General features: G+C 35.8%; 1 protein-coding gene across 2 annotated transcripts in view; it reads right to left on the bottom strand.

Annotated features, from left to right (window-relative positions):
* Positions 1 to 8,846: 8,846 nt before the first annotated feature.
* The window catches only part of HTR2A (5-hydroxytryptamine receptor 2A), a 67,475-nt gene continuing 62,384 nt past the window's right edge, over positions 8,847 to 13,937 (bottom strand). For both annotated transcript variants that reach the window (XM_074329958.1, XM_019748071.2), the window contains one exon: positions 8,847 to 12,585. In XM_074329958.1, coding sequence (XP_074186059.1) covers positions 11,786 to 12,585 — 800 coding nt within the window. In that variant the 3' untranslated portion in view covers positions 8,847 to 11,785. The remainder of the gene's footprint in view (positions 12,586 to 13,937) is intronic.

The raw sequence follows: 13,937 nt of genomic DNA, 5'->3' as shown, positions 1-13,937 counted from the left end.
AAGTCACGTTTGAGTTCTGCAATTACAGAAGGTGCTCAAAGTGGTTACCATCTGTGTCCAGACACTTCTGATTATGGCGAACTACTGCTTGAGCAACGTTGACGTAAGTGTCCACTTATATACATTTTTTTGGCACCCCTGGTATGTGCCTATTGATGACACTACTGTAGATTTTATTAACCTGTCTGTATTTCCGACTAAGCTGTGCTCTTCCTGAGGGCAGAGACCATGCCTCCATCATCTTTGTATTCCCAGCATCCAACTCAGTACCTGGGTATATTTTAAATAAATGTTAGTTGAAGGAATGAATAACTGGGGTGCAGTCACACCTTCAGGTCAATATTTCCTGAAAAGTGGCCTAAGGACTAACTATTGAAGAAACACCCAGGATCTTTTAAGAAACGTCATATTCCTGACACCAACTCTAGACAGCTCCAAAGAGAGTTCCAGAAGGGAGCTCTAGAATCTGCACTTTAAATCAACATTCTGGGTGCTCTGAAGACTGAGCGCTATTGTCTAAGGGGCCTATGAAGCATGTGGGATTTGTAACCAGAAATGAAACTAAACAGTTTCTAAGGTGATTTTCTTCCACTACCTGCTTTGTAGTTTTTCTGTGTACCCCTTAACAATGGTGGTCACATATCTAATCTGTTCTTCAGATCCTATTTTCCTCCCTATTTTTCAATCTTCTGTTTCTAGTCTATTTTATAACAAGAAACCAGACAACAGTATTTAACAACACCTCATCCCCTGATCCTATTATTTTCACAATAGGCCCGAGGTACATGGGACTTCAAGTTTATAAAAGTTGTGGGTGACATAATATTTGTTATTACACCAATAGACTGAGTCTGCTTCAGGGTTTGAGGGCATTTTCTATAGAATAGAGGGCAGAGTTTTGTCTGTGACCTTGATGAAAATTATTTTGGCTGCTGAGAAGCGCTTTTCACACTTTTTTTAGCTCTGCTCCGGAGAGCTGAGGTTGCTGGCCAAGTGATGTCAAAATACTGTCAGCCAGTGGTATGGGAATTCCTCTGTGAGGAAAGGATCATTCTGCTTAGGGATGGTTTGCCTGGAACAGAATGAGGCCACCTTCTGAGTGGGCAGGCGGGACTGAGAGTCTCCTATATCATCAAAGGGCAGATTTGAAAAGAAAACGTAACTTTCCCACATTCTTCCTGTTTAATATGACTCTATACAATGACACTTAAAAAAAAATCACCAATTTTTCTAAGTATAAATAAATCTGGGCCTGATTTCCCCTTTCCCCCCCAAAGCTTGGTGAAAAGTCCATTGAGGTCACTATTACCAGTGGGCCCATTCCTTGCTTTACAAGAATCCAAAGGTTATAGTCCAGAAACTTTGAAATGCTCGTGTGTACAGCTGTGCAGTGGAGGGAGGCTGGGAAGCTCACTCCCCTCCAACCAGCATCAGGCCTGGAGTTCCTTTATTAAAGCACCTGGTTTTTTGTTCTCTGCCATTCATTGGCAGCCTGACAGAGGCTTTACTAACTCCCAGGGTCCTAGTCAGGGAGAGGGCAGATCTTAGTCATTTACAGAAGTGTTCACCCTTGTACTTTTCTGAGTCTCAGGGAAACCTTGGCACAGGCCATCAACCCCAGCTGCAGTTTAAAACATTAGTCCCCATTTTCTCTGCTTCTGATAGGACACAACCCCAGATTTACCAGCTCCCTCGTGAAAAGGAGCCCTCAGACCTTTAGAGTCGGGTGGAAGTAGGGAAAGGAGATGCCTCCCTTTTAAGTCCATACTGGTAAAAGAGTCCCAAACAATAATTGACTTTTTCCCCTTGATAACTCACTTTATTGTATAAAGACAATAGGAAAATCAAGATGGGAATAGATTAGTCTGAGAGGCTTGCCAGATCGCATGTGTCATTTATGCCCATGGCTTGTTAGCTCTAGAGGGCCTTTTGCCTTCATTTTTGTGGGAGATAGGCAGGTGGGTCTTCCCAACAAGCAGAATTACTTCTTTGCTCTCTAGCTAGTAATGTTAATAGTCATTACATGTCCTATAATAGCCCAAATCCTGTTCAAGGATGTATCTCTAATGCTTACAACTCTATAAGATATTTTTATCACCGTTTAACAGATGAGGCTCACAGAGGTTAAATAATTTTTTCATACAGCCAGTAAATAGTAGAGATAGAATTTCAAGTAATGTCTATGTAACTCCTAAGCCCATGATCTTTCTAAAAATTTGGAGGAACTTGTGTCTGTGTAAACTCAGGCAGCCTTAGATTTAGTACGAGGCTGATTGTGTTTTTCCTTCTGGGCTTCTGTGGGCTTATTTGATGTCAGTGATTTCTGCTTCCTTATTCCTGTGTGCATCCTGACAATAAACTCCATCATCTCCGAAGGAACTCGAGGGAGATTTTCCAACTAATCAGTATGTCTAACACTCATTTTCAATAGTGTATATTTTTCTCAGCCCAAATTTATTCTTTTATTCATTAGTGTAAGAAGTAGAAAGGATATATCAGAAATTTATTTTTGACCATAATTTTACTGATATGAAGGACATAGAGTTTATGTATTTTCCTCTTCATTTAAAAGGAACTTGATGTTAGATACATTCATTGGGCAGAAGATGAGCCAAGAGAAGGGAGAGCAATCAATATGTCATGAATGTATCTTATAAGATCAGAAATAATCCTTTATATAGAGAATTGATCATGTTGATGTGAGCTATACATATGGGTTGAAATTCTGCTTATTCAGCAAAGTCAAATTTACAAGTTAGGGACTTTAGGAGAAATTGTATCTTCACAAGTTTAGAGCTCTGTTGAGCTTCGTAATTCAGTTTAACTTAGGCAAGGCAGTCTCAGACATGATGCAGACATGATGGGGTTGTGCGCGTGCATTTCTGGGTAAGGGAAGAAAGAGCACAAATAGCTGAAAATATGGATGTTGATTTAAAACCCAGCTCTATCACTTACTATGTGTGAACTTGGGCAAGTCACTTAATCTCTGGTTTCCTTGTATGCAAAGGGGAGACGATAATAGTGGGAAGCATGTAGTGTTGCTAGTGTAGAAATGAAATGAAATGATGTATTAAAGAACCTAACACAATACTTGGCATTCAATAAGGGCTCAACTAAATGGTTGTGATGGTAGTAGTCGTATATGTTGTAGTTGGTGTATTTGTTCTAATTATTATTATTGTTCTTGTTGGATGGTGTAGTCTCGAGATTGGTTAATTATGCACTATGGGCCGAATGTGGTCTACAGCCTGTTTTTGTAAATACAGCTTTACTGGAAGGCAGCCACATCCTCTCATTTGCGATTGTCTATGGCTGCTTTCATACTATAACAGCACAGTTAATGGTTGTGACAGATTGTATGGTTCACAAAACCCAAAATATATAATATTTGGCCATTTATTTAAAAAATATTTCCTGGATTTTGACATAGTAGAAAAAGGAAATAGTAAAAGTTGAACAGTCATTCAAATCTGCACCTGCGTTCTGATTCTACTCCTTAGTTTGGTGAAATTGGGCAAGTTTCCCTCTGAGACTCAGTTTTCTCTATTATTTCTCCATGAGACATAAATAGATATTATCTTGATTACACATGCGAAAGCCCTTAGCACAGAATAGTTGTTGGAATGTAAACAAATATTGACATCAGCATCTTCCTGTTACATTCCTTCTGCTTTCTCTCTCAAAATAAGGAAGGTACTAGATTAAATGGTTCTGGGTGTAATTTCACTGTTTCAAAAAAATAAAAAATGTCAAACTGCCAATTTAGCTTTATAAACACATTATCATCTACCTACAAGTGGCTAAGTTTACTTTGACTGAATTCTTAGAACAAAGTAGGACCACTCAAAGCCATTAGCAACATAAGCTGTTACTGAATTCAAGTAAATATTATTCTCCAAGGGGGAAATAATTTGTCTTTCAATGTTATTAAATCAAATTCCTCAAAGCAGATTACACAAATATACCCACAGCTTCAATATTTTATGTGTTATGCTTAATATAAAGTGAAATAACTTGATATTACATCATGATTATGATTATAATTCTAAGATTGACAATATTTAGTTTTTTGAGGCGTCCTGATGGGCTGCTAGACTGGTGGATGAATAGAGGACCAAATGTGAGTCATAGCTTCCACATTCTACTGTAGACAAGTGCAGAGTGAATTAATCATAGTCAAGGTCTCCGGTGATTACATTTCAAGGATGAATATAGTATGAAATTTTCATGCAAATCACTCTTCTTGTCTTGAAAATGTTAAATTGTCTTAAATCTGTCATAATCAATCACTCATGAATAACTAACATTTCTAATTTTTCTGATAATTCAGAAAAAAACCCCACCATCTCATTTTTAAAAATTACTTACAAATATAGATGAATTATTAAATGTGTGCATGCTGAGCAAATTAGTTTTTATTTTAATCATTAATTTATTTCTTTTTAGTTTTCTTGTTCCTTCTTTTTAAAAATTCTTCTTGACTTGCTTATCTATGTTGACTTAATTTCCATTATTGGATATTCATTTTCACATATCCCCATTGTGAACCCTGGGTTGTAGAATGTAAAACTTTAATAGTGGAGTGTGGAGATAGTGATATTGAACATTCTATCTAATTTTCATTTGTTTCCTTTGAAACTAATTCCCAAATTATATATTCTTAACACTTTTTCCAATCACCTACATGAATCTGCTTTGCACTAGGGTCTACACTGGCTGAAACACCAACATCAGGGTAGCAGCACTGCCGCCTCTGGGGTGTCTGTCAGATGTAGTCTCTCACAGGGCATCATTGGGTAAGCGCCTTAAATTATCCACATATTAATTATGATAACTTGTGACAAAGCCAGTGGGCTCAACAAAATAAACATGAATTTTATAACGAGGACTGGATAATTTCCCGCCAAATATCTTATTTTTATTATTTTTTAAACGAATTTTACTACCAGACTTCTCACACTTAATGATGTTTTACGTATCACATACACATAATAGACTCTCACTAACAACCCTGTTGAAAGAATAAATGAGTATGCAGCACTGGTCTCAACCTGATTTAAATATATTTTTGGTTATATGACTAAATAATTATATGGACCATACACCTTTTTAGATCCATTTTTCGTATAAAAGGAAAAAAGTTAAGATGAGGGAGTATGACACCTGAATCCCATTGCTGGCTCTGATGCTGCTCGGCCAGGTGACCCTGGATAATTTCTCTAACTTTTCTAGCTCTTCATCACTTCTGCTAAATGAGGAGCCTGAACTAGATGCTGTCAAGCTCCTGTAGCTCTTACATTTACTGAGTATGTTTCTTTTTGTTCATTCAATTTTAATAGTTTAGATCAGGGGTGTAAAAACTGCAGCCTGCAGGCCAACGGTGGTCCACAATCCATTGTTAATTGGCCTGCAGCAAATTCCAAAAATATAGTTTACTTAAATAAACCAGGTGAGGCAATACATACTTCACCTTGAGTGAGTGGCTCAGCTGTTTGTGTATTTTACCACATATGGCCCTTGGTAAAAAATGTTGAAAAAAGTTTGGACACCCCTGGTTCAGATCTATCACTTAAGCTAAATAAATAGAGTTCATACAGAGAATTGGGCTCAATAAGTAGCACTCATACAGAGAATTTATCATTTACATATTAGGACTGTAGAATCTTTTTTTAGGTCTTCTGCAATTCCTGTAGGAACAATAATGACTGCTATAACTGTCTTAGACAAGTTCAAAAGAATTACCTGCAACCTGCTTTTGAGTTCTTAAAATGAGTTTAAATGCTTAAATGCTTCTGAGTTTGATTCTATGTGAAATGTGTGTGCCGGTCACAGGGTCTCAGGAGTAAGTTTAGATGTGATGGTATAATACGAATCTATGTCCATTTAAAAATTGTTACTAACCATAGTAATACCACTTTCTATTGAGGAGGCATATTGATTCTTGAGACCATGATTAATCACCAATAGGATAAAACATTCATGCAAGATCTCAACCTTGATTTTAGCTGCGTATGTGGTGAAGAGTTCCAAGCCAACTACTACGACTAGTGGAACGGAGTGCTAATTGTCTGCAGTACCCTTGATATCATACCTTTATATAGACTTTTACTTCTTCCCTAATTCTATCTGCTTGCTGGGATCACTTCCCACATAAACAACTTGCACCCAGGTTTATGTTTCGGTTCTGCACTTGGGGTCACCCCAACTAAGACAAGGTCTGAATAATGCCATACTATGTCCTTTCAGTATTTGAAATAAATGTAGGACAGGAAGTACATATTGTACTGTTCTCTAGAAGCCAGAATAAACACTCTTTTAAGATCTCAGAATCTTAATTATAAATAAAACTTAAATGACCTTGGCTTACTTTCAACAAATATCTGGCTTTTAAAAAGAGATCTTCTCTGTACCATGAGTTCTATCTAAATCTATCTGGGCCTTTAAGTTCTAATCCTTCAAGGGACTTGAACTCAAATAACAGTGAGAGCACCGGGGGCTGTGCAAAGAGCAACCCCATATCTCGTAGCAGCTAAACTGTGCAGAAGACAGGCTAACTGAGAAAAATGCCATAGTAGGAACCATTTATGTTGATATCTGTTCTTGGTCTCTTATCTTAGAAACTCCTTAGGCCATAAACAATTTAATTTTTTTCATAAGATTTCCATATAAAAGTTAAAGCTGTCATTTATTTGAAATCAATCTCAAGAATTTAAGAGAATGTGAGAGTGTGAGTTCCAGAATATTCTTTCCCCATGAATCTGCCTTCATCAAAGGCTTGAGTGGACTTCCTAGCACTCAGATAAGCACAGACCTAGAAGAGACTCCATGCAAAGGTCACTGACTTTAAATCCTTTATTCTACACTTGAGGGAGAAGAGCCTTTGACTTGTCCAAGGTAAGACAGTAGCAGCAGATGAGACTTGGGTTTCTGTCTCAGTCTTCTTCTGCAATGAGATCACAGCAAATCCTGAAGCTCCAACTGAGCATGAAAACTTCCCATAATGTGTTGGCTCAGGTGGACATACTGGTGTTAAATAGCAAAAAGAAAGAACAGAGCTAAGATTGGTGTGTACACCATTAAGAGAAAATAAGGAAACCATTTGTTTTTGCAAACCACCTGCAAAAATAACAACAATAAATTAACAAAGAAGTTTTTTCTTACTGCATATTTACTAGGGCAAATATCCATTGACTCTAAAACTTGAGAAATGGCTTAGTAATATTATTGTTCTCAGTTTAGAATGAAATGTTAAAAGCCACAGATGCTTCTTTCAAAAACCATCATTATATTTGTAGATTACAATTCCATGTTAAGTTTTAAAACTTTTATAAATTATATAATGTCTGAAGGTACTGACTGTTTTTCTGTGGGTCATTTGAACAATACCCGGAGAACATTTCTTGTGCCCCAATTTTTTTCTCATTTGTCTCCTTCATGCCTAAAATGTTTGTTTTTGGTTTCTGCCATTTGAATTCATCATGGTGGACAGATACAGGGATCTTAGTGATAGACCATGGTTTATCACCTTGAATTACTTATTAGTGTTCCAATAGAGAGGAGAAATCTGAGGGAATGGGACATAAAATCAGTAAGTTTTGATGGAAGCAGGAAAAAAAAGTACCAACAAAGGGAATTCTGCCTTATGGTGAGGACAAAGCAAAGCAGAAAAGTTTTTAAAAATGAGAAACATTCACAAAGAGAATAGTAGAAGCTGTTGAATAATAATATTGCCTATCTCATAATTTTGTCTAGAATTTGCTCTGATGGTTAATAACATGTAGGTGCTTTGAGTTGTGTGTGTGTGTGTGTGTGTGTGTGTGTGTTTGTTTGCTTGTTTTAATAACAACACATTTATAACACTACAGAATGTTTTATAGGTTATCAAGCACAGCCATAACCATGAACTTATTTAAGCGACTTTGTCAGTTGGCCAGGACAGGTACTGGCACTTACATCTTAGAGACAATGAAATTGAAGCACAGAGTTATTCAGTGACTTGTCCAAGTTTATATAACCAATGAACAGGGAGGCTAAGATGGGAACTTACATCTTTTGGTTCTGAACCCAGTGTTCTTTCTTTTGTCCTGGATTGTGGAGAGGAAATTGTTTATGTTCCCGAGTCAGATGACCCAGGCTTAAATACGCCATTTTCCTTGCCAACTGTGTGACCTTGGGCGTGTTACTGACTGCTCTGAAACTCAGTTTGTTCATCTCTGAAAAAGAGGAAATAATAATACCTATCTTATAGGTTTGTTATGAGGATTCTATCAGGTGCAAGCAAAGCAGTCAGCTCATGGTAGGTACTCAGGACATGGAGCTGTGAACACCTGGAAAAGATACCTTCCCTATTTCATAGAATTTTCTTACATTTAAAGGTGAAATGATGAATAAGGGCAATTTTCCAGTTTATTCAATGATACAGTGTCTCCTTGATTTAGTTTAATTCCTGCAACTGACTCCTGTGAAAGTGTGTGTGTGTGTGTGTGTGTGTGTGTGTGTGTGTGTGAATGCACCATGCACGTCTTGGGGTATACCTGTATAAATGTATCCACAGGTACCTGTGTGTTGTGGGTGCATGTGTTGGGGGTACAGCAGCAGCTGGTTGTCTGTGTTCCTAGGCTATGTGGAACCAGAGATAGCGATCAAACATGGAGCTTCTGTCTGCTGCAGATATCTGGAAACTGGATCATGACCATAAATCTAACTCAACCAAGTGGGTCCTAGCTCCGTGAATGAGCTCCAGAAGCACAGGCTTTTGCTCTCAGAGAAGCTTGATGACACCTGGAGTTCACGTCCTGGAAAGTTTGGGGCAACTCTCTGTAATAGACACAGCTAAGGACTTTGCATTTATTTTTTACTATACTTTATTTACAATTATTCATCTTCTCTTGAAATATTTTAGAATAGCCTTGATTAAAACCATTACATAAAATAGTCTTTACTTTTTTGTTACATATGGCACAGAATAATTTAACACTTTATAAATATGTTTCATTGATGCACAAATGGGAGAAGCACCCTTTGCCAAAAGCAGTACAGTAACTTAGTTCCATTTGGCCACTTAAAAAAATGACCATGAGATGGCGCTGTGGCCAAGAGATTAAGTACGTTTTAAATTGAGAGTTTTCACTAATTATAGCATTTAATTCCTTTCTTTAAATATAGAAGAATCTATTACCCAACTTAAAGTAGAGTAAGGTTGGTCATTCTATCTTAATAGTACTTACTAGGACTGAGTTCTTTAAGTACAGATCCATAAACATTCAAGGTTTCACTGGGGTAAGGGGTATATTTAGAAAGGCTTAGTAGTCAGAAAGTTCCCAGATAAACAAGGGGCCTGAAGGTACCATTTTATTTAAGATCAATCAGCTATATATAAGGACCATTGTTTTCACAACCCTCATGGAATTGTGTTAAAGTCTTCCCATAAAATTTGGTCAACTTCCAGTTTATTTAAAGAACTGATACTTCTGTTACATTTTAATCTGCTTTGACAGCAATGGAAGGTCATAGAAACATTAAAACATGAATTCACATTTAAATCGATGCAACATGCATACGTGTGTATACTGAGTGTTTTCATAAATGACTCTTGCTTTTCCTCCATATAAATATATAAATATCGAATAAAGTGCATGGGAACATGTCTGTACATATATACAGATGCATGTTTATAATATACACTTGAATAGATACTTATGGAGAAAAAAACATACACATTTGTAATACATATGTAGTCAAAAGATATCTGTCAGGCAGCATTTATGTTCATTCTGATCCAGATTGAGAGTACATGGGTGGAATCTGCAATCTTTTCTCTAATATATAATGAGATGTGTAGAGTTATAAACTAAGGCAAAATACATCAGAGCAGAGACTTTTTAATGTTTGTATTTTTATCAGTTAATATGGCATAATCATTAAAGTAGTTCAGATCAAATTCAGCCTTGATACTAGCGACTCACTATAAATTCTAGCTTTGAAATAAACACTTTTAAATATATCTATAGGGATGTAATTAGGATAGCCCTGATGCATTTCCAAATTACACAGTGGCGCCTCTCACATTCTTCAGTTTTCAAGTCTGTATTTTTTTCAAATGGCTTAGAGCAAAAAAACGATTTCTCATTCAATAGAAATGCTTTAGTATCGTAATCACATATCTAACATCTATTCCAATAAGAATGTGCAGTTTAACCTAGAGTAATATCATTTATCAAGGTGAATTTACTGCTGTTAATCTCTTTCTTTGGCAAACTTTTCTACAAAGTATTATATTACTGCCTTTTTTTTTCAAAATTAGGGAGTGCAGTGTCAGAGGGTAATAAATGAATTAGTTTTTAGGGAAGTGGAACAAAAATTTTGCTAAAAATTTTGGTAATCATAGGTTGGGGTCAAGGTTGAAATGCATGTTTCTAAACTAATTGCAAATTTTGACCTCAAATGATATTTTCTCCTTTCTGGGTTTGGTTGGTATTAATTGGCAACCAAACTTGTTGAGAAAACTTACTCTCAGAGTTGAAACAAACCAGTTACCAAACCTTAGGTAAGAAAGGAGTAAGTTGAATTGATTGTCAAAAATGTCTGTCAATATTTTTGACAAGGACCATCCCAATTAGGTCATTTTTCTTTAAAGGTGGGGATCTTATTTTAATTATTTTTATATCCTTAGTACCTAGGACATTTCCTCACAGATAGTATATACTCAGTAGATGGTTGTAACCAGAGAAGAACAATTTTAGTAAATAATATACATTGATTGCTCTGAAAGCATCAATTTACCTGATGGGTGCCCACAGGAAAATCACCTGCGTTTTACAGAGAAGTCCTAAGACTCTATTGCTATCAGTAGCCAAACACCTGAGTTTATTCCTCAATCCTGACACAATTACATTAATACTGCTTACTGCTGAAAGGAGCGCATGCACGATGCAGTCGTAAGAAGAGCAAGTTACCAAACGCCTCCGTGGTGCTGTTTAGGAGAAGCAATTTCTAGAAATGTATTTGGTGATGTTAAATTATCCTTTTGAAAGTGTAGCTAGTAGAACAAATACTAAACAAGACCACATTGGAAATTCAAACTAAAGCACAGGTAGTAGAAGAGAACGCAGCAATAGTTAGGAAATAACATTTAAAATCTTTTTCACTTCTGAGAAGAATTAACTTGAACTGCAGCAAATGCCAGCAACTTTGTGACTATTTTTAAATGGCATCAATGAAAAAGCAGGAATGAAAAAATTGTCAAGTAATTCATTAATTATCTTAGCAATACTGACTTCATAACACTGTCCTTAGTGTCTTTTTCTGTTGTTCAAATACATAAGTTTTAAAGATAATTTTTCTTTAAGAGGCCACTATATTCAACCAATTTTTCACCATTTATAGCTATTTTTATTTACAGCAGTAGGTAACCATGTCATGCCATCAATTAGCAACATAGCAGCAAGGTTTCCACTTGAAAATAGAGTTTAATTTAGATTTATTTATGGCCTCATTATAATTATACAATAAAAGCTAATTATTTTAAAGACATCATTTACAATGTTAAAAATGAGTATCATAAAGCTCACAGCTGAAATGCTGTCAGAACATTTTTGAAGTGCACATGTTGTGGCATTTAACCCTGCTTTTCACTGATGGAATAAAAGGAGGCATCTAGATATTATTGTTGGTTGCACTAGACTGGCCTAGTTTTTGCCAGTCTCTCTATTATCTTTTCTTTTTTCTCCAGATAGGTGAAAACTTGCTCAGTGCGCCCTCCGTGGTTGCCATGGCAACTAGTCTATCACACACAGCTAACCTTTTCATTCTCTGTGTTGATACTGTCTGTAGGAGCGTCTTTTGAATTTCGTTTTCCTAGAGCAACCATAGTGCAGTCGTTATCTGTCGTCTTGGCATCTTTCTGTGAATTCTTTTTTTGTCCCTTTTGGAGTTGACTAGACTTGTAAGCCAAGGCTGGGATAGTGTTCACTAAAATTAACTGTAATGGTTTTTTATTTTCCTTGTACTGACACTGAATATACCGTGAAAAGGCTGATCTATAGGTCTTGTTGAACAGTGTGTACACTAGTGGGTTGACTGCTGAGGAGAGGTAACCGATCCAAACAAACACGTTGAGCAGGGCTCCGATGACCTCCTCGTTGCAGGACTCCTTGCAGATGACGGCCATTATGTTCGTGATGAAGAAGGGGCACCACATCACCACAAACAGAAAGAAGACGATGCCCAGCACCTTGCAAGCTTTTTGCTCGTTGCTGATGGACTGCATAGTCCTCCTGCCGTAGGACCCTGGCTCCCTGTGGATCGACCGCTGGAAGAGCTTTTCTGAAGACAGGGAACTCTGAGGGAGGAAGCTGAAAGAAGCCAATTTAGCCCGTGTGCCAAGATCATTCACACACAAAGTAGCTTCTTTCTGGAGTGACTTGATAGTTAGAAAGTAGGTGATCACCATGATGGTTAAGGGAATGAAAAATGACACGAAAGAGCCAATCAGGACAAAGTTATCATCGGCGATTAAGCAACTCCCTGCCTTGAAGACCTTGGTATCATCCTGTAGTCCAAAGACTGGTATTGGCATGGATATACCTGGAGTTGGATAGAAAATGAAACATGATTACTAAGGAATTGAGTACATGAAGGCAAGAACATTGTTCCATAGTCGTGGCCATGCAAAGGATTTTATATCAACACTGTTTAAAAGCTTAACATATACTTTCAATGACAATTTAAAATTCCTTTGGACTTAAAATTGTCTTGAACTTACGTTATATCAACACTGTTTAAAAGCTTACCATATACTTTCAAAGAGAATTTCAAATTCTCTTGGATTTACTTACAAATATTAAATAGTTATTATGTACTTATAACACATTATATATATATATATATATATATATATATATATACTATAATAGGAAGATATAATATTTAGTTGTAATATATTGTTATATATTAATTATAATATATACTAATATATAATATATATTAATTATATGTAATAAAATATATAGTTCCTTATACATGTATGTTATACTGCCCAAAATAATCCTTTACTTAAAAAGTACAATAAATCTAGCTTTAATTTTTCATGCTATATTTTTTCTGATTATAAATTATACTTATGAATTGAAGAAAATACAGAGACAAAGAAACAGGAATAAAAAGGATCAATAATGCCACTACCCAGACATAATCACTATTAACAATATGATGCTGTTTATTTTAGATACACACACACACACACACACTACACAGTTTATAAAATTATAAACATAATATACTTTCCTTATAGAAAATTTGAAAAATTAAAAAAGATAACAATGAATAAAGAAAAATAATATGTATTCTTGCTAGCCAGGGGCAACTATAATTTACATTTTGTGTAGTTTCTTCTTCCATTTATGTGAATATATATGAATATGCAGTATTTTATGTGCCATTTTAGATCTTCCTATTCCATGTAACATTAAATCATAAAAATTGCACATATTTTAAAGTATTTTTGAAAAATATGATTTTCTAATGCGGATTAAAAGTGACTTTAACCAATTTTGATTCCTTTTAAAAAGCTTTTTATTATGGAAAAATTCTAATATGTGGAGAAACAAAACATAGCACAATGAACCCATTACCCAACTTCAACAATGGTCAACTCAATGACAATTCTGTTTTACTCATAGCCTTACCTGCGGCAGCCCTCCCAGACATTATATAATTCAATCTCTAAAAATTTTATTGTAAATTATAGGTATTATTACATATTACCTATAATTACATTATATATTAAATATATCATTGTATATGCTATATGCTCTTTAAAAAAACAAATACTGTCATGATACCATTCTTACTCCTGAACAGAAATTTAATATTTCCTTAATGTAATTAAATATAGAGTCAGTCTTCAAATTTCCAATTGTCCCATAAAGGTCATTGTC

The sequence above is a fragment of the Rhinolophus sinicus genome, linkage group LG04, assembly GCF_036562045.2.
Source record: "Rhinolophus sinicus isolate RSC01 linkage group LG04, ASM3656204v1, whole genome shotgun sequence".
In the NCBI taxonomy this organism is placed as follows: Eukaryota; Metazoa; Chordata; class Mammalia; order Chiroptera; family Rhinolophidae; genus Rhinolophus; species Rhinolophus sinicus.
This window is presented reverse-complemented; position numbering and strand designations above follow the sequence as displayed.